This window comes from Falco rusticolus, chromosome 9 (genome assembly GCF_015220075.1).
Source record: "Falco rusticolus isolate bFalRus1 chromosome 9, bFalRus1.pri, whole genome shotgun sequence".
Classification (NCBI taxonomy): domain Eukaryota; kingdom Metazoa; phylum Chordata; class Aves; order Falconiformes; family Falconidae; genus Falco; species Falco rusticolus.
The window spans coordinates 22416813-22442471 of NC_051195.1; the positions used below are offsets into that span (position 1 = coordinate 22416813).

General features: G+C 40.5%; 1 protein-coding gene across 2 annotated transcripts in view; it reads right to left on the bottom strand.

Moving 5' to 3' along the window:
- Window positions 1-25659, bottom strand: part of PRKG1 (protein kinase cGMP-dependent 1) — a 509003-nt gene that overhangs the window by 172255 nt on the left and 311089 nt on the right. For both annotated transcript variants that reach the window (XM_037400740.1, XM_037400739.1), the window contains exon 4: window positions 22826-22931. In XM_037400740.1, the coding sequence (XP_037256637.1) occupies window positions 22826-22931 (106 nt within the window). The remainder of the gene's footprint in view (window positions 1-22825; window positions 22932-25659) is intronic.

Genomic DNA, 25659 nt, shown 5'->3' on the forward strand with positions numbered 1-25659 from the left:
TGATTAGCTCTACCTCATCTCCAGTTTTCAAGGAGGATTTGGCCCAGGTGACCGCAGGGACCCTTCAAATATGAGCTACTCTGTTCTTCTACGCTCCAAAAGAAAATGCTTATTACTTCTGTATTTACCTACCCTAAATAAGGGCTTATGCTTTAACTAGTTGTTCTGAATATCAAGACAAATTACTTTTTTTAAACAACACCTTTTATCTTTCTACCTTAGTGCAAAACATTAAAAATCATGTGTATATGGATGTATGTACATGCATATTCCAATTTGCTTTGAAAGTTAGTTATCTTCAAGTTATCTTCTATATTTTCTTGTTAAAATCAGTATCTTACTGATTTGTAGTGTCCTTCGGCCAGCTGGTCCTCCTTAGCCTCCTTGTTAGCAGCTTAACAGAATACTAATTCCCTGCAGGTCAGCTGTCATTTTCTGAATTAATAAGAAGTTAAGGATTTTTGCTGTCCCTCTGAGAACACTTTAGCTTAAGCCTCATTTGTCTTCATCTGTAGTTCAATTCAACAGCATAATTCCTGCTAGGATGTTCTTTGAGATAATTTTCATTGTATGTAATGCCCTTTCTATTTTGTCTACACTTTAAAATACATATTTCTAATTACAGTGCTAACTGCTGGGGCACATGGTGAGTTTGTCTTCATTGACCTGTAGAAACCCTTTTCAAATCTTCTTCCAGAAATATGGGTTTATTGGTGTCTATATGAAGTATTTGAATTTTCCTAATACGCATTACCTTGTATTTTTTGAAATCACAAATAATATGCTGCTCAATTCTCCACAGTTTAAATCACTTGGTGATTACTGTACTCCTTAGTTTTTGGTAATCTATGAGTTGTATTTATTGGAAAGTCACTTGTGTGATATTTCCAGAGACAGTACATAATTGAATTTAAAATGCATTCCTGATGCTCATAAAAGCAATAAAAATGTCACCTTCTGCCTGCACATTAAAAATTCATCCCATGCAAGTAGAGGACAAATGCATAAAATGATCATTATGATGTGCAAATCTACTAGATGCAGGAAAACGAGACCAGTCTCTGACTGGACATAAAAACATTTAACAGATCTGCACTCAAATGGCAGTATTTATTGAACTTTTCTGAAGTCACCGAAGAAAAAATGCTCCCATTAGTAATGTGACTAAGTCCACTTTAGCTTGCTTCAAAAATGTAATTTGTACCATTATTAACAAGAATGTGGATCCTGTGTGAAATTAGAATTAGTTCCCTGATATAAAACCCCAAAATATACCATTTCATGTTAGGTGATTCTATCCAGACAGTTAAATTACCTATGTGACTACTTTTCTGATGAACATACGTGCTAAAGGAGAGAATATTAGCATTTTAAATCTATTCCCACCCAGAACAGAACTTCAACTCTTATTTAAGGTTCAGAAACTCAACCCTGAGTTTGCTGTGGACAGCTGTCTTGGTGAAAATGAGTGAACGGGGCTACTGTCATTTGTCTTTTCTATTCTAAAATGTTGCCCATATGCACCTTACAGGTTCCCATCTCTCTATTTAGATATTTTTTTTCACATCTGAATTTGTATTAAAATCACCAGAAGATTCAAGCCGGACTGCCCCTGTGGACAGGACACGGAAATAACATTCAGAAAATCCAACAATTTTTCTTGACTTGAGCACTCTTTCTCAAGCAACTGGCTGTTGTATCACAATGGGGGTGTATCCCCCTCTTTATTTTTCATCTTAGCTAAAGAGGCAATAAGCCTTTCAGGGTGATCTGCTCAAGTCTTTATTTTTGGTCTGCTCGGCACAAAGTAACATTAACAGTTAATTAAGCACATTGTGAGTCATTAACTCCTCTCAAGATTCACAGAATTCTTAAAATTTGGTCTGGAAGTAGACATTAAATCCATCTTTTGCTCACATGGATTGTTTTTCATAAGCATTAAATATTACATATGACCTCCTTTTCCCACATCAATTGACTGATTCTGGTTATTGCAAGCCCTGGGGTCAAGCCCAGTCGTTCCACCCGATTGTGTCTGGCAGCCTTACTGAGAACCTGGCATCAGCAGCACCATAAAGTATGCACGGACTGATGAATTTTCCTCCTCAAAGTCAAATGCAAATGCCTCCAGGAATTCAGTGCTGAGGATTTGCTATGCTCCATGTTGTGATGCTGATAGCTTGTTATTCCTAAGACATTTTGTAGAGTTATTTAAATACAGTAGTTTGAAATAATTTAACCTAGCAGAGTATCTCGGTTCACGCTCTAGCAGCAGGCAGGTTTGCTGGAGGTGGTTTGTATACCTGGCCTGACACTGCTCTGCTTTCATCTTCTCACTCTGAATAATTATTTTCTGACCAAAATCTACACTAACAGGGGATTTATCTTTTTAGTATCAGCATCAAGATGCAGCTGATACCTTCTAAAAAAGTGGAATAACCCTCAGAGCAGGAATCTTCTCCCCAGATCCTCAAAGTACACACAACAAACAAAAGCTGTAATTTCAAAACCAAAACCAAACCATTATTTTACTTAAAACTTATCAGTAATTGCTCAGGAAAGCCAAGAATACTTGCTTCTCCAAATGCAATATTTATTGAAATGGCGCCCTGCAGTTTTGGCCGTTCAAAACCTACTCTTACGTGCTACCACAGTTTGCTGTATGGTTTTGCCTGGAAGATCTCAGAGAATACTTGCACCATGGAAACACCGAGTGTACCAAGGAGCTTTTCCTGGGGAAATTGCTCTGTCTGGCATGGAAAAATGCCTTAATTGTCCAGCCAAAAAAACTTCTCATGGAAGCAACAGTCTCCTAAGACAAGGTCAAGCACCGGTGAACATCTGCACTTCTTTTGGAGTCTCTTCACTGGCAGAGATTGAGAATGGGCCACCCCAAGTATCTGACACCATGGTTAGGACATTATCCTGAGCAGCAGGTTTAAGTCAGTTCAAGAATGAGAAAAGAACCTGGTCTTGAACTACCAGATATAAGTCTGTATTTTTTGGCTCAAAGCAGATCAAAGGAAGAGCAGTCCTCTGCTGCTCTCCAGTTTGATGAAAGCTCCTACACTCATTCTCAGTTTTACTTCCGTTGGAAGCTCTCAAATAGGAGCCAGATTCTTTTGTTTTCTTCAAATCAACATTAATTTAACACTTTCAATTCAGTAAAAGAGAAAATGTAGTTCATTAAAAGACTTCTTTTTTCTGTTGAGCTCATGAACCAAAATCCCCTAACCTCAGGCATGCCCAGCCTTGCAAACGTATAGAGCAATTCATCAGAAAATTGGCTCACATCACTTAGAGAATAATTTCACACATACCGTGACACAAAGAGAGACACTGTGAATTAGGGGCAAGGAAGACAAAACAATCGATTTACCAAACCTATAATATGTGGGAATTTAGTGATCAAATAAGTTAATTTTATTTGGCAGGATTTCACACTGAACAAAAGCTTCTGAATGAGGTATACTGTTGTAAATGCCAGTGGCTACTTTCTGTAACAATTTATTGTCTGCTAATTATACCTGACTATCTTTAGATCGATACTTTCTACATCTTCATACTTCAGCTTGTTAAACCATTCTGAAGGGAAATGACTATTTGTATGTATAAGGCAGATTGCCAAGTCTCAAGACAATTACAAATAATGAGATACACATCTAAACAGCTATTTCTAATCACATTAAAAGCTTTGTACTTAATCTTTCTTTTACTTTGCTAATACAAAACACAACAATTACCAGGTAAAAATTTATGCACTTGACTCAGAGAGATGAATGAAGATGTGCTTGGAGAACGGCACGCACAGAGCCTTTTCTAACCTTCAAGCATGCCACAACAAAACCAAGAACTTATCCTATTCAAAGTGTTTTGCTGTTGGAAAAGCATCTTCACATTTGAATGTGCAAATAACCTTCCTATTCTCACATAATCACAATATACCACCCCCATAACAACGGACCACAATGTTCAAACCAACACCAACATGGTGTTTCTCTTGCAACTGTGAACACTTCTGGCACATCAGAGCCCACTGCTGTCTAATCTGTTTGACTTCTCAGCTCCCCATGCTTCTTCAGCAGGTTTTGGACACCAGTGGATGTAGTCTGCATCCAAGACTGCAGACTTCTGCATGCCTGTATGCGACTGCCCATCCAAAAAGCTCCACTTGACGATCATAAACTAAAAATAACTCAAATACTCAGAACAGTGCAAACTTGGGCAGAAACAATAGTAGAGACATGAATGCCACCTTCAAAACATTCCCCTTGGAGCGAGCTTCTTCCTTGTAAAGGCTACTGGTTCATGCCAAAAGACATCGCAAACACTTCTTCCATGTCTTTGAAGATCAATGTCCAATTTCATACCGTGGTTATTTAAAGAGAAGAATAAAACCCATCACCTCATTATATTTCTCACCTTGTTCCAAGTTACAGGACAGAGAGAGAGATGCATGCAGAGGACAGGTGCAATGTCTGGAACCATGTAAATCACTAAGAGATACAGTAAATATCCCCAGCAGCTGGCCAGGTAGCAGGACAAGTGTTATGAGCCACCACCATCACGATGCTCTACAACCTTTGTCCAGACCACCATGGTAATCTCACACTGCTCTCAGTCTGCTGGGTGAAACTCAGAAATCCACTGCTATTGCAGCACAGCAATATCCCCAGTGATAACAAATTAAGAGGTACTACATAACTAAAAGCAGTGGAAGTTAAACTCAGTGATAGAAAAAATTAATTCAGGAAGTTTCTGACATACTCCCTTCACTCCTAGGTCCATCAGCGTTCATGGGTGGTTATAGGGGTTTTGTCTGGGTATCAAGAGGAGGAGCAGAACCTACCATAATGAGCGAAAAAAAAGTAAACGCTCCCTAAACCACCTTCTTAAGATTTATTTCAAATATTTGTTAAAGCCAATGTTCTTCTTTTACCTGCCAAATTAGCTATTGATGAACTTGCCAAGCTGTAGGCATGCAAGACAAGTAAGTACAGTATTGCAATATATAGAAGTGGCTAGACACAAATGGTTTGCATTAGTCTACCACATTTAAGCATCCTTCATCCTGCACATTTTGTAGAGGTACAATCTAAACACAGAAAGATAACTCTTCCTTACAAATCGCTGTTATTATGCCATGAATATAACACAATATTATCACAATATTTCACTCACACCTCTGATTGCACCCAAATAGCAAACCAGCAGCCTCTTCCTACGCTGAGGCTTCACCTCCAACATAGCATGCTTTCCCATCTCTAGCAGAAGCTACAGCATCTTTTTGTAGTGTCAAGGCCAAAATGACATGTGCTATTCCTTGTCAAAGAGTATCAAAGGGTGCCTCATTGCACGCTTCCAAGCAGACAACCCAGCAGAGGGCTGGAGTTTAATGAGCTATTCGTCTGGAAGTGTGCCCAGTTCTTTACTTAATCTGGCCTTTAAACTCTTGTAATACAGTTCAGTGTACAAGATGTGCTCCCAAGTTATGCATTGTGACAAGACGAATTCGAAGACCCTGTCCCTATTCTTCATCTCAATACGATTTGTTTAGTATTCACCAACACAGTTTATTTGCAGTCAGCAGCTGTTTCATCCAGATTACTAATGAAGATTAAAATCATCCTTTTAGAAATATCTAGACCATTTCATGTGTTTTATGCTCCCATATGTATGGTTCCAATTTACAGAGGAACTAATAATACATTTCATTTCAAAGCTCCTAAGAGCCAGTGCATGCTATTTCTTTTTTGTTTGAACAAACATAGACTTCAACACGTATTAATCCCCACAGGATTTCCAATCAGCAAAACATGATTACATGATCTTCATTCAAACATGTACATCTGAAGGGGGTTGTGTTTATTAAGAGTTAACTGAAGTGACAGCTAATCAGAATCTTGAAGAAATCTCTGTTCTTGTTGAAATACACTTTTGCAAAGGTTTACCAAATTGCCTGGGGGGAAAAAAAAATGTACCAGGGGCAAGTTGCACATCAATTTCCACTTTTCCATCAGTCTGTTTCTCATCCACAGCTGAGTTAGCTGGGCAATGCGATGATTGTCAGACATACAAGGAAAAGTGAAATGAAGGCTAAAGCCTTTGATATGCAAGTTTGCTTACAAAACCATATGGGTTTTTTTTTTTCATCATGGTTCTCTTCCAAAGTACGAGCCAGCCTGTTCCAGCAGAGAGAAAAACCAGTTTTTCATAATCTGTCTACATGTATTTAAGTAACAGTTACCAAAAATGCCTCCACTTATGAATCTGTATTGGATCTTCCCCACTTACAGAAAATAAATGCCAATTAGATAATGTGAAGAAGAAAACTTTTCTTTGACTTTTGCCACTGACCCCATCAGAGGGAGGTTGTGGCTAGCAGAGAAAGGTGTTGCTGATATTCCAGCTCTCCCTTGACCACTTATTTCTTAAAAGAACTGGCACCAGCTAAGCACCAATTTATGAGGCGTTAGCTCCAGTTATCCCAAGTTTTCCTCTCTTCCTCAGCCTCGACAATTTAACTTCCAGTGCTCTGATTCAGGCCACACAGCTTTCAGACCAGACAATCTGTTTTAGATCTGTGTTTCTAAAGCATCCTTTATAATGGAGCCTGAAGCATGATTTTAACCAGCACCACGTTACTAAACAGTACTAAAACTGATGCCAGGAGAAAGCAGCAATGACAGAGGCTGTTTTCATCATGTCTAAAGCCTTGTGCAAAATGCTGGGTCTTTGCACTGCAAAACCACTTAGTAAATACTAAACAGCTTCACGGCAAATTTAAACAATGAATCCTTCATAAGAAAGTGGACTCTGCACTGCTGACTACTTACTGACATTGTAACTCCTGCCTGAACATTTCAAACCAAATCTCGATGTCATCAGCAGCCTTCCATCTCCACTCAAACCTGAGGCAGGACTTTGAGGGTTTGGGAATGGTGTAAGCATGGGCATGAATTCAGGGACCAGCTACAAGGGACACAGTCGGCTGAGACACAGCCATCAAACAGTAAATATTTACTATCTGCCCTGTTGCCAATGTGACCTTCACAGGTGCATCAGTTAAGACTTCAATGTTTCCCATCTCGTCATGTAGTTTTAACATTGGAGCTGGACTTCTGAATAGGGAAAAAACCACCCAACAAATCTCACAGTCCTTAAGTCAGGATGGCTACAAATATCTAGAGCTCAACATTCCCACCAAGCTGCAGTGGTGTCACCATAGCCAGGAGGAGGAAGTCCCCATGCACCCTCCAGCTGAATGCTTGTGCGTTGACAAACCACAACCTTGAGTGCGCAGAAATATGTAAGAGAGTCTAAAATACGATGTCAAAGTATACACAGGCTATTGGAAAAGTAACTGCTGTTTATTGTAATTTCAATGCCCATCAGGTCATTGTAAAAATAAGCCTATTTAAGACCCAGGAATGAAACTAATGTAAAGAAACAGCACTTAGGCATCAAGTTAGTCTTTTCCACTAGGGATTAAGCAGTTGCCATGGAAATGAAGCTGATCCTCCCTGACCTATTTTTCTTGTATGTGGTGGTCATCATGTGAAGTATTAGTTCTTGCTGTGGTATTTTGCCTTGATAAATAGGTAAACTTGAAATAAAAAAAATCAAGTTTTTAACCTCTCAGGCATATACAAGTCCCCATTTTTTCCCCATCAAGGCTACTGATTGCAAAGTCCCAGCTATATTTATTTAACAGTCAATTCTTAAAGTACAGTTCATATTTACAGACTTTATTTGAAATGTGAAGTCATAGGAAACACATGCCACTACTTTGAAGCCAATGGTATTTAGAAATGCTCATTGCAATAAAAAAATGAGATTGAAAAAGAAAGACAGCAAGGTGATGCAAAAACGCTATACACCAAGAGTCTACTAGAGAGCAAAAAAAAGGTGATGGGTACAATTCCTGTTAAGAAAGTGGCAGTTTTTATTTAAGAGGTCTGAGTAACCAGCATACACATGTTGGTCATCTGCCATCACTCTCCTCTGTGGCTTTCCCCCTCATCCTGTACCAGCTCCACGTTGGTTCACTGTTCAGTTGCTGCCCAACTGCATTTAATTCCACTCTGCCTAGTGCCTACTGCTTGTCCAACCATGACACCAAAACACAGAGATGTACCACAAATCCAAAACTGGCCCATGAGATTCTTCCTGAAACCTTCCACAACAGTACCCTCAAAACACACACTTTGATGTGCACTCCTCTTGAGGACAGAGATCCCTCCCACCTCTTCGGTGACCTGTCCTGACCTGCACTACCTTTCCAGGAAAGGATTTTGCTTTCTTGTCCAGCCCAAGCCTCCCAAACCTCAACTCATGGCCGCTGCCCCTTGGTTTACTTGCCAGTACCAAGAAGAGTTTGATTCCATACCTTTGAAACTGCCCCTGCAGTAGTGGGAAACATTGCTCCAGGTTGGCCTCTCCAGCACTGAATAGAGGGACTGAATGCTTACCTTGATGACCTGCCAGCCATGCTCTTCCTAAAGGACTGTTCATGATGGCAGTATGTTGTGCTCCTACTCAACTTGGCCCCCACTTTATGGTCCAGGTCCTTTTCTATAGACCTTCAGTACAGGCAGGCAGTTGCCAGCCTCTGTCGATGCACGGAGCTATTCCACCTCAGGAACAAAACCTCTACCTTTTTCTCCCTGTTGAGATTCATAAGGTTGATTTTGACCCAACAGACAAATTTCTCAAGGTCCCTTTCAAATGAAGGTGCACTCTTTGTCTTGGCATCGACAGCCCCTTTCCCCTAATTTTTCTCTGGATGCACATTTGCTGAAGATGACTGTCCCACCATCCCGGCTGTCAATGGAGACATGGAGTATCTGCCCCTGTATACCCCCACCATACTCTGCTTTTCACCAGCACCAGCTAAATATCAAAGCCATTAATTACCTCTCTCCAAGCCTGACAGTCCTGCCAACTTTCTTCCCATCTAACCGTTCCATGCATCCAGCCCATTAGTCCTCAGCTTTCAAATGACAATGCTGCAGGCAAAGTGTAAAAAGCCTTTCTAAACCCACAACAAATGACATCCCCTTGTCCTAATAGTCATTTCATCACACAAGGAATCCACCACTGAGAGAGCAGAAAATTCTTTCATTATTTCTGAAATACTCCATCAACAAATTATTCAGCCCTAAAGCTGCATTTTTCACCAAATAAATGGTTTGCCGAAATGCTTTGCTTAGCATTGTGTATGAGCAGGCAAACTCAGATTTTTCATTAGGATCAAAAGACAGTTTGGATACAGAGTTTTCAAACATGAAGCCTAAGATATCTTTCTAGCAATTAGTCTGTACTCAAACTTTTCCACCAGCTGTGGAAAAAAAAGCACTTTTTCTACTACTTTCTCTCCCTAACACTGCACGTATTTTAAGCATTTCAATTTGCACATGGATAAGCAAATTGAACTCCATTACTAACTCTCTAAAAGTTTTGTTTTCACCAGAGACCTCAGATAGCTTTCCAGTTTTGTAAGGAGAAAAAGTACCTGCAAACATAACCCAAAGGCATGATTGACCCCGGTCAGACCCAACACTTGCATACCAGCACTGGCAAGAGTGTTTCTCTGCCATGGACTTTCACAGTTAATAAAACACCATTGGTGAAAAACACATTTAACATGATTGGCCCACTGTCTATGTAACTATCACTTTGGACCAAAAGAGAAAAAGAAATAAAAGGGATACTGATTTCTGGAAGCCACGTTGCAGACAGAATAACTAACAAAGAACATCAAGGGTGCTACTTACAGCCCAATTTTAGGGTGCAGGTTGATAGACGGTTCAGCCCCATGCAAGAACCTACAAAGCTGCCTCATTTGGGCAAATACATGTACTCCTCTTTGTAGATGAACATGCTTAATTAATTGTAATTGAAAATTTGTTAAACAATTTAAGGCACACAAAAATATTATTTACTCCCAAGTCTTCTAAGAAGCAGAGGGTTTCTATATGTGGTCAAACACATTGCAGTGAAATTCAGACATTTCTTCTTAGAGGGGGAAAAAAAGGTACAGAAGCTAACAGTCTGTAGCCTGTGGTAGAAATGCTCAGGTTACTCACTCATTTGAAAAATAATAATAATAAAGGTAACAATCCTCCTTTCGTATAGGAGCTGACGTGTTAGTCTGTGATTACTGGCTGAGCAAAAGGAAGTGAAGTTTGGAAGCCTACAACTGCATTTGTACCAGTGTATAAAAAGTTTTGAAGTGGCTGCCACTGAGAATGCCAGTCTCACTTTACCTGGTCAAAAAGCAAAATGTTTTAAAGCAGACACCTGACACTGCCAAAATCCTCCTGTGCATCACTGAATGATTCCTTTCAGGACAGGAGAGTGTCAGATGCTTTGGTAGGTATCTATTTGTAATTTGAGCATGAAAATAGACACAAGAGTAGGGACTGTCTGGTGCGATAACATGTTGGATAGGTGGATAAATGTTTTTTTATGAGAAATGTCAGACACAAGGATGAGCTCTGAAATGTCTGTGACTATCAAATGGCTGCACACTAAACAAAGACTCTAAAACTGGCTTGTGGGCCCATGAGGGAAGAGAGTTAAATGGGTCATGGGAAACACCCTTGAAAAAGAACGTTAAGAAATAGACCTCGATCTTCAAACCTATGATATTGTCTTTGTTTTTCACCCATCAAGGTGACTCTACCTTGCTGAGACATCCAGCCAGATGCAATACCTTCTCCTAAATCTGATGTGTTTGTGCTTTCACTTGATTCCAACCCATCGATTAACAGATTAATAATCTGACAGTGAACACTTAAAAGGAGCTGAAGGGCTTTGACCTCTTCAGATGAGAGCTCTGGACACTTGGCCCACCAATTCAGCCACCCTGGTCAAACAATGAGTGATGTCATGTGTGGGCACACAGGCAGCATAACGAATCGAGAACATCTGTGACCATAAAAGGGACAAGCATCACACCCCTTCCTATCTTCTACCTTGCCAGTAAACTGTGTTGGTATTGTTTTATAAATGAAAGAGTAAAGACTATTGTATTCTGCCTGGATAAAGGCTTCCTTGGACAGCTGAGTATCTCTGGGAGCCCACAAGAGGTTTTGGTTCAGGCTGGGCTGAACTGCCACCCTACGCTGCTTCACCTGCATGCTACTGAACTGGTCAGGTATCAGGGCTACCTTCTAGTTCCCACGATGCTATCAGGGATATCTTCTATTTTACAAGATCAGAGAATGCCTATTCCAATCTCTCTACAGCTCTGCAGAATGTCTCTCTACTCAATTCATCCACTACAAGTCACAGTTGCTGCTCATCATTGGTCATCTTGAAAGAAAACATAATCACAAAGCATAAACCACACTCTGAAAACCCTCCAAAATGTCTCATCTTCTGTAATTCATTGCAATCTATCCATCTTTAATATTTTAACACCAGGCATCACTGTTCAACTCTATTTTGCCACAGCTAGTGTGTGAATGACTAACCTAGGCATTTTAAATAGTTGATAGATCAAAGGCCGAGAGATTATCACCATATAGCAGCGGTCCTCAGACTTTTTAAACTGGGGGCCGGCGTGTGGATGAAGTGGCAGGCAGCCATCTGCGGCTGCTTGGTTCCCCCCCCAGCCCCCAGCGGCAGGGGGGGTGCGGGAGGTTCTGTAAATACCAGGGGCCGGATTGAGGACCCTGGGGGGCTGTACCCGTAGTTTGAGGACCCCTGCCATATAGCTTCTGCAAAATAAAAACCTAACAAGTCTTTCCTGGTTATTCTGGGCTGCCTCCTCAGCTCATCTCTTGTAAGGGAAACCCCAATGAAGCCACCTGCCACAGATCTTGACTCAGAGATCATGCTACCTTTCCAGAGTCCTAAATTTTAAAGTTAGGCTATAATGTGATCAGAATAAAATAATCATAATTTTTAATAATTTCATCTACTTTAATATTTGCAGTATAAAACCCTAATCTTAATCAGTCTGCTCCTCACTACATTTTAGCACGCAATGCAAAACAATCTTCTTGGTATATACAGCCACAAACATCCACATAATATTACAATACCAAATGTTAATTTGGTAAGGATGAATTATTTCAAACAAGCCTGCACACATTAACAGATCTCCAGTTGTGCCTAATGTTCTGCATCGAGCTGTGAAGAACTTGATTTCTTTGCTGCTACAGAAATCAGAAACATGTAAGGTGTTTCTCAGCCTGGTTTCTCTGCAGCTCAGAAAGTCCTTCAATCATGACAGCAGCTAACAGGCATGCAGTGAGCCAGGATTGGTTTTGACCTGATGCAATATTACCAACAAGAGTTTTCTTTCTCCAAACAGGGAGGATGTTGGATATAACCTTCCCTGATGGCTCTAAAGCATGACTGCAACAACAGAGGATCAGATTCGGGTCCCATTTGTATCAGTACAAAGCCACGCTAACAATTGGTTTACCAGTAATTACACCCTGTTGATTGATCTGTGCCTGAGGACACATTCTACAGGTATTGAAAAGCAAAATGTGATTCTCATCAAGGGAAGAATAACTGATGACAAATGAAGAAGACAGCATTGACCCTAAAAAAGGGGGGAGGGGGGGGAGATCTGGAAATTAAAAATGAAATGTAAAACCAAACACCATTATTTTTAAAGGCTAACAACCAAGAGAAAAAGTCCAAGATTTAATTCTTGACAGCACCTTGCCTTCTCCATTAATCAGCAGCTATACTGAAGCAGGGAGCTAAACCACTCCAGAAACACAAGACTCCCTAGAGCTCTAGCCTTCACAAAACCCTGCAAGAACATGTGCAAAGCATCACCAAGAAAAGATCTTCTGTTAACTAACAGCACAGAACAGATTAATTCATTGATAGTTGTGGCCTTATTCTGGCTTGACTTTGGGTTTTTGCCTTCACCGCAGACACTGACACCCTTTGCCTCCAGGGGACTCTAGGCTGGTTATCTTCAGCAAGTTTTACAAAAGAGAAGCATAGCCCATCCTTGCATTTACCTCTGGGAAAACCACAATAAAACCATGTTGGAGCTGCTGTTGGACAGTGTTTTGAATTATTTTTTTTCTTAAACTAAAGAATGAGACAGGCCATACTGCGGTCTTCCTGTGAGCATCTGCTTTGTGAGGCTCGCCATATAACAGATAAGGGTATTTTGACTAATCTGAATCATGGAATTTCTTTAGTTTTCAGCTGCTTCTTGGGTTTTCCTGCTTATTAAAAAGAATAATAAAATTCTCTCTTCCAACTTAGACGGCAGGAAAGCTGAATTCTTTTGCTGTGTTTTACCCTTGTGGCAGTAAGTCTTTATGCATGTTCCTTCCTTCCTCCTTTCTATGCAAGGTTACAAAGCTTCATTGTTTTACCTTTTAACCTGTAGCTATGAAAGAATTCTCTTTCTTTGCTATGAAAATTAGCCTGAAGAGCCCAAATGGCCATGCAAGGATCTGGAGAACATGTTTTACTTGGACAATGTTGACTTGGAACCGCTACAATAGAGTAACCTAAGAGGAGAAGGCAGTGATTTAAACCAAAGTAAGAGCTTGTGCCTATTGAGATCATGAGTGCACCTTTGAAGGTGTTTTTCCTTACTGACAGACTCACTATGGGGGCAAAAAGGACATATGTAGCTTTGTTCTCCTTTGAAATGTAAAGACATTATCTAAAGTAGCACAGTAATCCTACCAGAAAATTAGATTTTACCTCACCAAGAAAACTCTGAGTTGAAGGAAAAAAAAAAAGGGGGGGAGAAGTCAAATGCCTCACAAACCTCACCATCTGCAGATGTCTTATTACTGCTACCACCTGTGGCCTCCATCACACAGACTGTGGTTTCCATTTCTGCACCCTCTGGTCCCAGCAACTGGCTGTTTCCCACTAGATGTATCAATCAATCGTTTCTGCAAAGCCCTAAATTGCCCCACAGATGGACATTAGGAGCAAAGTCAGTGTCTGTCACCTGCCATGGTTAAATTATTTACTGTCAAATTTCAGATCAGCAGCAGTAGCAAAAGCAAAATCACAGCACGCCCCATCGAGACTCACTGAGATTCCCCCTTCCGTGTACAAAGGAATATGTCTGTGCAAAGAGGGTAGAATTAGGCAGAAGAATTTCTTCACTGTGAGGGTGATGTGACACTGGCACAGGTTGCCCAGAGAAGCTGTGGATGCCCCATCCCTGGAAGCGTTCAAGGCCAGGCTGGATGGGGCTCTGAGCAACCTGGTTTAGTGGAAGGTGTCCCTGCCCATTGAACTAAACGATCTTTAAGGTCCCTTCCAACCCAAACCATTTTACGAGTCCAAGATTCAATGACATTAAAATGAGATACAGACTTATTCCCATTTGTATTAATCCGCATTTCAAATACAGCTGACACCAAGACCAATGCTATCTTCAAGGCAGTCCAGGGGGCTGCTGTCTTCAACTCCCTTGATGCACTTAATCGGGTTACTGCAACTGTCTTGATTGAAATGCTCCCGTGTGAAAAAACCAAAAAACCACCAAAAACTCAACCAAACAAAAAGCAATTATTCTTCTCCCTTCCTCATGGTCTGAATCAACAGGAACATGAGCCTTTTGCCTGCTTTTCACTTCTCCTTTTTCCTTGTGGTGCACTGCCTCCAATAAAGATTCTTCTCAGATTAAAATAAGCTTGGTCAATAGTAAACCTCTATTACTTAAAAAATATCTGCCCCAGCCCCTTCTTATGCATTAATAGCATTCACAAGGGATTACAGAGGCCAGATAGTGGCTACTGAAACAATTCATTACAAAACGTACTTCAAAAAAATTCTTAACCCGGCCTTCTCTCCACTGGAAGATGAGAAAGACTATTTTTCTTGTTACATGACAGAAGAAAATTGACAGTTTGATACCATAGTGCATCATCTCAGTTCTGCTTCAGTGCCTGCCTGTGCTCCATGGCACGGTGAAAACACCTCCTCACGCTCAGCCGCCTGCAAACAGAAACTTCCTTCCAGATATCCTCCAGTGTCCCCAGCACAAACTGAATTTAAAACAACGTGGTAAAACCCAAACAGACCAGACAGACAAGATTTTGTGCAATTTCCAAAGCTGAAACAGTTTTTTTTCCACGCAGAGCTACTAAAATTACTCAAATACCACACAACCTGCATTGCAGGCTGTCTTCATACTTTATGCATGAACCTGGGAGGTGCAAGGACCTCCTGAGAGCTCCTGTGGGCGCCCTGGGTATCTTCACCGTCTGCAGCCTCAGGCTCAGCTTCTCACATAAAGCCACCCCTGAAACATTCCCACACCTGCCCAAGGAAACACAAACAGCATTTCCCTTCTTTCTACCTTTAGGCTACTCCTAGTTTGCTTCCTGACATCTTATTTACTCTCCAGTTTACATCCCAGAGGCTGCTGCCAACCTCCCCTGCTGTGGTAACTCACTAACACTCTTTCCCAGTGCATCCACCTCAGCTGACAGCCCATCTCCAACCTGCTGTTGCTCCCTCTTGCTTTTACCTGGGGGAGCTCGGTGATCCTTAGCAGCCCATTAGCTGCACCCTGTTGACACACGCACAAATTTGCACCAGTTTGCATGAATTACAGACCAGGACATAGCTCTCTGTGCACTCCTGTTTGTCATTAACAGTGAGAAATCCAAGGTGAGAAACACAAAACTAGTAGCTGTAATGAATGGCTTTCTAAAATGTCATTTTTCCCCAACGCTAGTTGTAACACGTTATCTAAGCAAAATGTAGAAGAATTGACACATGATTTATCTAACCAGACTTTAGAAGACTAAACTTTCAGTCTTGCAAACCCTCTCAAATCACCTCAGCCTTCCCCACTAAAGCTCCAGGTGTAACTCCGTGTAGCCCCTCACGGCACAGTGAGTTTAACATGACCTTCAGAGATTCATGGGCTAAGCTGTACTTCCACCACATCTTAAGAAAACCCAACAGAACAATTGAAAGGGACAGCATATGGATTTTTTTAAATTTATTTATTGCATATAATTATGAATTCATTCTTCATTTTGAGGATCAGAGAGGAGTCCTGCAACACCATCAAACCCTCCTACACTAATTGAGCTGATTTTCTGCCTGCTTCATAGTGCGTCTTGCCTATCCTTTTGTTCACTATTATGAAAAAAGGATAATTTTAATCCTCGATGTGGACTCAAGGTAGCTGTAGACCTCAGCTAAGAATGAACTAGGTCAGGGGTCCTCAAACTACGGCCCGCGGGCCGGGTACGGCCTCCCAGGGTCCTCAATCCGGCCCCTGGTATTTACAGACCCCCCCGCCAGGGGTTGGGGGGGAAACCAAGCAGCCGCAGATGGCTGCCTGCCACTGCATCCGCACACCAGCCCCCTGTTTAAAAAGTTTGAGGACCCCTGAACTAGGTGGACATCTGCCCTGAAAGAATCCCCATTGTTTCCAGGTGTGGTTGTTTGATCCTGGCTGACTGCTAGATGCCCAGCCAAAGCTGCTCTATCACTCCCCTCCTCAACTGGACAGAGGAGAGAAAATACAGCGAAAGGCTTGTGGGTTGAGACAAGGACAGGGAGATCACTCAGCAACTACCATCACAGACAAAACAGACTTGACTTGGGGAAATTAATCTATTACCGTTCAAATCAGAAAAAAACACCTTCTCCCTACCCCTCCCTTCTTCCTGGGCTTAACTCCTGATTTCTTTATAGCCTTATCTCATCTACAGCTCTTGGGAGATGCTATTTCAATGTTTCCAGCCTTCCTGGCTCCATACAGAAGATCATAATCTGGACATAAGCCTTTTTGTCACCGTATCAATCGCAGGGTTTGTGGACTGCATGCTTGGTCTGGTGCTCCTCAGCTTGGACAGCAACAGTGAACACAAAAGCAGGGTAACTTGGCAAAATTCTTGGGTGCCTCTGAGGTAAGACAGAACCTGATCAGGACATAACAGCCCAGCTTGTTCACCCCCGGGGACACTCCTTGGACTGCCTTTAAAACTTCGGACAGCCTAAAAGGTGAGCAATGACCAGATCTTGTGGCTGTGAACACCCTTCAAGATGATGCTCTTGGCTTTCAAAGTGTTGGACTGGACACTCATCCTAGTGGGGATGGACCTCTCTGTTTTGGCTTTGAGGAACATCTTGGGATGAAAAGGATGTCAGTTTAGATGGGCTCCTGGTCTGAACCAGTAGATCTGTTCTTATATTTAGCTTTGTATTAAGAATGGATGCATTTATTTGCCTCCTAATTTCCCTTTTCCTCTTACTCTGCTATCCCCTCCGTTCACTTTGTCTACATTCCAGTGCTCCACAAAAGTTGTTTTAAGCCAAAACCTGTTTTGCAGATTTAGTCAGCTGAAACAATCTTAACATACATACTTCACCAACTCATCATCCATCTCTAACTCTTTTTTCCAAAGTCCCTCCTCCCTTTGCCTCACTCTCCTTATTTCTCTCCCACTTCTATCCAGTACAATTTCACCCTAAGATGCACTTTGGGAAAGTTTTAATGCAGAAACGCAAGCAATCTTTCAAAGACACAGTCATTTAATGAAGTTTCACACATTTTTGTATCTGCTTTCCTCTCACTGACAAACAACTTGCAGAAAACGCAAAACCTTCTCTCTAAAATCATCATGGTACTCACAGTGACCAGTTTCAGTACCTTTTGGCACAATTAAATACACGGCTACAGACAAAAAACTTTACCAGCCTAGTTCCCTATGCAGAAAAGCAGAGAGTGCATAAACTCCCATTTCTTAGACGTAACCAGCTCACTTCTGCCATGTCTGCCCAGATCACAACTTCCCAGTTAAGCCAATTTGGAGTAGGATAAACCTGTCAATGAGACTCAAGATCAAGCCAAAGCACTATGACAAAACGGTAGGGCATTTCCTCAGCCAGATGAAAGTTTTTGACATTAACATTAAGTCAAAAGCTTGGGCTAACAAGATCCTTTAATTTTGTTTCTATTAGCACCACTGAATATTTATAAGATTCAAGATTGTGTGTATGTGCGAACTTCCTTTAAGTTTCCACTTCTAAAGCTAAATCCTGCCTCTGAGGTAACACAAAGTATTCATCTTTTGTTATCCTGATCTGTTCCAGGGTCTTGGATGAAGCAGAGATTATATGGTGGACCAGAATATGAGGTCTCTCCTTTTGGAACATCTAGGAAGATGGTGTAAATAAATACAATATTTACTTTTCCAAGGCATTCTTGTCTTTAAACTTTTAGGATTTAGCAGGTAATTATAATACTTGCCAAAGGCTTTTTTCCATCTTTTATTTCCTGGACAAATTTATTTTATAAATAGCTGTTTCCTTAACTGAAATATTCTGACTTGCTTAAATGGAATTATTTTAGTACAGGCTTGAGAAGGAAATCATTCTAATGTTGTTACAGTGAAAATTACAGTGAGATGTACAGTTGATTCTGGCATAGCTGTAACCTCCACTGTTGCTCTTTCTTGCTTGCATAAGGGCAAATATATTCCATGATATACAGAAAGCACAATGCTGTGTAAAAACTAAATGCTAAAAAAACCCCTATACCATTAAGAGTTACTGAATGTACGGCACAATGTTATATTTTAACGTTTTACTGTTAGCTACACTACAATCTAGCTTGATCGAGCACTGATTTAAACCCATAACGAGCTACTGAAAATCTGCGTTTCAAAGGGAATCATTGCTATGATTTTTCATTCAGTATATACACAGGGATCAAAAAATAGTCTGGATTTTCGATCCCTTACTTGAAGCAAGTGCTGCTAGGGAATTAGGCCATCTTTTGATCACTTCAAGGATCAGCTGCTGACTTTACAAGCAGCAGAAAGGGATATACATACCAGTTCCTCCTAAATACTATGAAAAAGAGGATGTTCACTTGCTCCTTACCCCAGTCCAGGGGTCCTCACACTCTTTAACCAGGGGTCGGGCGCGCGGATGAAGTGGCAGGCAGTCATCTGCGGCTGCTTGGTTTCCCCCCCAACCCCTGGCGCGGGGGTTCTGTAAATACTGGGGGCCGGATTGAGGACCCTGGGAGGCCGTACCCAGCCCATGGGCTGTAGTTTGAGGACCCCTGCTCCAGTCTATTGCAGTTGATTTCTGTAAATCCAAAGAGTTATCTCAAGTTTTGTAACCCAAGAAAACTATGCACTACTATTCCTTAGAGAAAACCAGGAGACAGCCTTCTGGCCCAGGACCCATTGGGATGGCAGACCTGGATTTCTTAACCAGGACGTACTTTTTAGGGTTTCCTTACGGCATTCAGAAGAAAGCACTGGACTATACATACTCTGGACATAAATGGGTGAAACTAAGAGAAAGTAGCTGACGTGTGTATGTTCCTTCTGTGGAAAAACAACAAAACACAACACTGGTTGTGGGGTAGTATTTCATACAATGACTGCAAGAGCCCCCCTAATAATACCAGTGATGAGACTGCACTTATTTTCAGCAAGATAAACAAGAATACATGAATAGTCTTATTTCACCCCCAAAACCTTAATGTCTACTGTATTTTGCTCATACATGAAAATATGTTACTGAAGATGATGACCATTTTGTTATTGTGACTAATGACAAGAACAGAAAGGGTTTTAGACCAATTTCAGCAGAAGGTAATGCTGTCCAATCCCACTGACTTTTCTTTGAACAAGTACTGTTTAAACCTTTTTTTATTCTATTCCATTTGATTTCTTAACAAGATCATTTTTATTAACTTCTTAATGTATGAAAGAAAATGGGAAAAAAAACCCAAAGAATAAGGTTAACAATTTATATACTCCTTGTTTTCAAGATTTAACTTTTTTTCCTTAAAAAGATTTAGAATGAAAACATCCTTAAAAATGAACATTTAATGTAATAAATCGAATTTATTTGAGCTTGAGCTAGCTATTCATGAACAGAGTCCAGCTAACTGGGAGACACAATGGGGCAGATACCATTTTGTAATGACCTTCCTATAGCTATTCTGCCCCATGCTACAATCACTGCATAGGAAAAAAATCTCTTCCTAAATTCAAACTGTAAGATTCAAAGAAGAAAAACATTTGCTTGCCTTAGACCTTTGTAATGAGCATTAATATGTGGCTCGATACACTGTAATAGGCTGTGTCCAAGAAGCTCAGACACAGTGTGAGAAAACACTTCTCTGTTTCTTCCTCACACTTTGCTTTAAAATTAAAGGTGGGCAGGCTCTGTGAAACCTGCATCCATATTAATCTTGACAATCTTCTACAGAATCTCTATTAAAGCTCACAGCTTAAGAGCTTAATGTGTGCACAGTTTCCGCTTTGAAAGAGAGCCAGAAGCTCCAGCCTCCAGAACTGATCTTTTATTTTTTTGTTTCATTCACTAGCATACAAGAAAGGCCAGTGCTTGTTAGCATGTGAATTTATGATTTTTTAAACCCTTTCAGTATGGAAACAGGTTTTGTTTCCTCTTCTGAGTTTGCTTGTTAATAACCATAAACTAAGACACCTGGAAAAAGCTAGACTTTGATGCCTACACTTTCATGTCATCTCTGAGTAGCAGAACATCTCCATGGAGCTCCTGGTCCTCTCTAGAGAAACATCTTGTCACATCAGAGGCCATGCTTCCTGGCCAATTATTTGTTTCATTATTTTATTTTTATTCATGACTGAAAACCATCACAGGTGAAACTCCAGGCCACAAGGAGAAGTGAGGAGGAGGGATGTCAACCCAGTCAAGAACAAGTGTAGTGAGTTGGGCAGGTCTCTGCTCTCTGATCTAAGTGGCTAATGGTGCCCCAGCTTCGATTCATTCCTCACCTGTCATCCTGGCTGAGCTGTGGTACAGCTGCACTTGTGCCCTGGGTATCGGTCCTACGGGATCACCTTCCTGGCTCCATGTGCCCTGCCCTATCCCTAAAGCCTTGCCTGGACACCCTGTGAGACAGCCCAATTTTGTGACTCCCCAACATCATCACCGAGATTTAGTTTGTGTGTGTGTGTTTACATATATACATGTGTGTTTACATATATACACACACAAAAAGGAGGTTGTAGCGAGGTGGGGGTCAGTCTCTCCTCCCAGCTAACAAGCGACAGGACAAGAGAAAACAGCCTCAAGTTGCGCCAGAGAGGTTTAGGTTGGGTATTAGGAAACATTTCTTCACCAAAAAAGTTTTCAAGCACTGGAACAGGCTGCCCAGGGAGGCGATGGAATCACCATCCCTGGACGTTTTTAAAAGATGTGTAGATGTGGCACTTAGGGACATGGTTTAGTGGTGGACTTGGCAGTGCTGGGTTAATGGTTGGACTCAATGATCTTAAATGTTTTTCCAATCTAAACAATTCTATGATTCTGTGACTTGTATTCTTTCTCTAGATATTTTTATATATTATATATTAAAGAATAGTTATATTATGATGGTAATTATTATAATTATTAATTTTTATTGTTTTTCTAAGTCCTTTTCTCTTCCAATACTAACTGGAGAAAAACTAATTTAAAGTTGAAGGAATACAAGCTACTTCTTGATTTTATGTTACTACATGTCCAAGTGAATGTACTGCACATGTTTTTCCAATTTCAGAAATCTTATGTTTGAAAACACATAAAAAAGCAAGTCAGAAACAAAAGCAGATCAAGCACATGACATGGCAGGGCTAAAGTTAGTATGCCTGCTTTAGGGAGACTCGTCACCTGTCATCTGATATGGCTGTATGGGATTAGTTTTTCATCCAAAACATGCTTTTAAGAAGGTATATCATTACTCAAGTCATTAGTTTGCAAACTAAGACCTTCTAGATCTGACAACAGCACTTTTCCCCCAAAACCTCTCTCTGGAAAAAAAGATGCAGCTTCTGGAAATTAAGCAATTAATTGCTAAAACATTCCCCTATGTTGAAAATCAGCTGCACCCTAAATAAAAAAGAAAATGAGTAAAGCTTTTCCCTAGAGAAAGGTGAAAAGGAGGCCAAATCTGAAGGATTTTGATCACATCCCCACTCACTATCAAAAGAAATCTTCTCTTGGATATGATTTTACCCCTCGCACTGCTTCTGCACAGCAAAACATTGTCAGTTCCCGGGGGGGAATGATGCAGCGGGGAATGTTTTGATCTGGGACAAGCCTGGTGTAGTAACATTTTAGTAACGATGGGATTACTTACAGCATCACATTGACCTGGGTGATTTTTTTTCTCTGGAATTCCATGACATTATGCTTCTATTTGGGATTATTTTGCTGACATGAAACACAGCGCAGTCCTCACTGCTATGGCACACTGAGAAATTAGACACTGGTTTGGTAATGGAGGGTATGTTCAAGTTTGAGATGGCATCTGGCAGTGCAAACTGAAGGAAAGTTTGAGAGAGTCAAATTTAAGGAGTGAAGAGACTTGGCTTTATGCCTTTCTTGTTACTCATTTAACCTTCATTTTACAGCAGCCTAAAGTTTTTGCTTGTCTAGAAACTTGCCTTTTACTTCTAGAAGCACAAGAACACACTTTGAATGGACTTGCTTCTTTCTACAACAATTTACAAACCAGATTTTTCCCAGGGGAGGGTGTAGGGTTTTTTTAAATAAGGTACACTTAGTATGACTCATATTAAAGCTTCTTCTCTTACACCTGGCTTTGTTACTCTTTGCCAATGAGTAACTCACAGCGGCAATGAAACTAAGCTGCAGCAGGACTCCCCCTGGGGCTCGCCTTCCTTTCAAGTGGAGGATACAGCTTACGGATGGTTAAACAGCAAATTAAAAAAAAAAAAAAAAAAAAAAAAAGATATGAGAAGGAAACAAATCAAATACTGCACTCACAAAAAAAGTCAAAAGATGAGGACGGCAGTTTCACTGTATTTTTTCATAAAGTAAACAAGTGTCATACCTTTTTAAAAATTCCATATACTCAGTATGCTTGATGAGGCCTGTCCTCATCATTATTGTTTGAAAACATTGCCGATCAATAGCCCAAAGTTTCACATTTACGAGAGCTGGAAAAAACAAGACAAGGGGAAAATGTAATTAGCAAAATGTCAAAATTTGAAAAACCTTTTGTGAACTGCAGAGGAATGAATTCATTCATGAGAAAGCACGAAAATGGGTACACACTGCAAAATAGTAACATAAAACTCATTCACCGGAAATGGACTAAGCATGCACTGAAATGATCTGAAATATCCTCAGGTTTAGCTGTAGTGCATGGGCTTTTGGAAAGATCACCTAAAAGCAACTGCGAGATGAGAAGAAATCAATGCAGGCTGAAAGCAAGCAAAAAATAGGGGGTCAGTTCATCGAAACCTGGGACATATGATTGCCTGTGACACTGAGTGATCTGGGGAGATTTTTTAGTGCATTATCCTGTTTCTGAGACAGCAAAATTCATTAAGGTTTCATCCAACTCCCAAAGCAGATAACAAATTTCTCCTTGACCTTGAGAGATTTGCCAGAACCAATTCCTGTTATATCCTAACAATTGAACAACTCCCAATTCTGGAAAGTCTGAGTAATTTTTTTTTCCAATTTTAGTTTTCAGGTCTCTGATATATTCCAAGACTTCAATGTTACACACCATATGCTACATCATATACTTCAGAAGTGAAGTCCCATTGTAAAGACAGGTATAACAGATTACCATTGCATAAAGTACAGATACTCAAAGAAACCAGGATCATGTGAGTTGGATGCGCAGAACCCCAAGTGGTCCATGTTTTCATCTCAGATGTGGCTTGGAGTTTATAATAGAGCTTCTCCTTAGAGAAACAGTTTAATTAAACAAAACTACTCTAAAGACCTCTGCACTTGTACTGATATTTTTTTCATGGAGTAATGGCAATATATTTCAACCCCATATCCCATTTCACTACAGGAAACAGAAATGAGCAAAATGACTTTCAGCAAAATATTTACCAATATTCCCACCAATAAAAATCCAAGAAATTACTTTGCTTTTATTTCCTGGTCCTTTACTTCACAAACACCCCATTCAATAAGTATTTATCCCTAACTGCATCTGCAGGATGAAAAACCCTCAAAGTGCAAATTCAAATTTTTCTTCTCAAATTGCACTGCAGAGTTAAGTGAATGCACCACAAAATTTAAAACCTGTTCTCATTTTCAAGACAGAAACTCATTTTTGAGAAGCATTTTTAGCATTATAATAAAACTGATGGGAAAAAAAGACATGACTATAGTATGAGGGATTTCTGTAAAAAAAATTAGTCTTTCACTCTCTTCAAAGTGGAAGAGACAATTAACATGAATGGCATTCCTATTTTTCTGGAGTTTTACTGTCTTCTGCAAAATAGGGGGTTTAATTGATTATTAGATGAGCTCTATCTTAAGAAAAAATTAGTATCATTGTACAGGGTATGTTGGGGGATTCACTGAAAAGGATGGTCTCTTGCTGTACTGGCTAAGGATGATGAGGGTTGATATGAAGTCACTAAATCTCAGCAAAATCCCAGTAAATTAACTGAAAGAAGGAAAAGATACCTTGTAAAGTAGGTGCCTTCTATCTAGGTGAAAAAATGTAGGGGATTTCAGCCTGCCTGGCTGTTTCGGGATGGTTTGCATTCAGTGTAATGTATGATTACCACACAAAGCGAAAAGGCAACTTGGTCATGACTGGCAAAAACACTGATAAGTAAGTATTTTTAAAAAAAGATGTAGTGAATGTACAAATAACAAACAAATAAAGAGTTTATACATCCTTTTGTTTGGAGCAAAATATCCAACAGCATTGCAGTGTCCTATCATGAACATGTACCATAAACACATCTTACTTGTTCCTTAAAAGCACTTTCTCCAAAGTACAGCCAACTTCTAGAGTACAATGAAAGTTTTCACCTATATTTCTTTCATACAGTCTTTATAGCGAAGGCATGACTGCTAAGCTGACACCATTAGCTGAGTAAGCTTGGAAGATAGCAAATACATAAATTCACCTTCTTTTTTTCTATTGTGTCATGTAATTATGAAAGACCTTCCTTTAAATAATTCTGTCTGCTGCTGCTTCCCAATGTGTTTTAATAGATTCATCATCTTAGGTAAACAAGTAGCTCTGAAAAATGAAAAGGTTTCATCCCGGTCTCAATCCAGGCCAGCTGGTCCATAACAGACACATCCGATTGGCACCTGGGACCAGACTTGTGTCGGAGTCCATCAGAGTGTTTAAGAGCATGGCCTCCAAAGGGCAGAGTCCCCATCCTTGGCTTGTCAGATGCATTTATAGGCTGTATGTCATTATGCCTTAAATCTGTGACAGATGGCAACCAGCTAACTCTTATTTTTCATGTGCACAGTGGATAGCGAAGGTACTCAGTGGATCTTCCTTCCTGCAGTGGGTTCAGATATAGCTGCAAAGATACCACCTGTCTCTGAGGTCCACAGGGGTACCACTAAGCCAGATAAGCGGTGGACACTTACTCTCCTCTGATTCCCACATGCTTTACAAAGCACAGCATCCTATTTGATATCAATCCCCAAAGACCAGAGCCAGTCACTGCTACATGGCCCGTGCCCAGTATGTTCTCACATGGTCTCTTAATGCACTTAGGTAAATGGCAAATATAATTTAGCACCTCTCGAGTAAAATGAAGATCCATTTATTCCTGCTAGAAATTGTTCTGTTAAAACAAATCTCTGTAGCTGGCAATCTTCATGGAAGCACAGGACCAGAGGCTTACGAGTCACATTCCCCTGAAAGTACCCTCTAGTAAC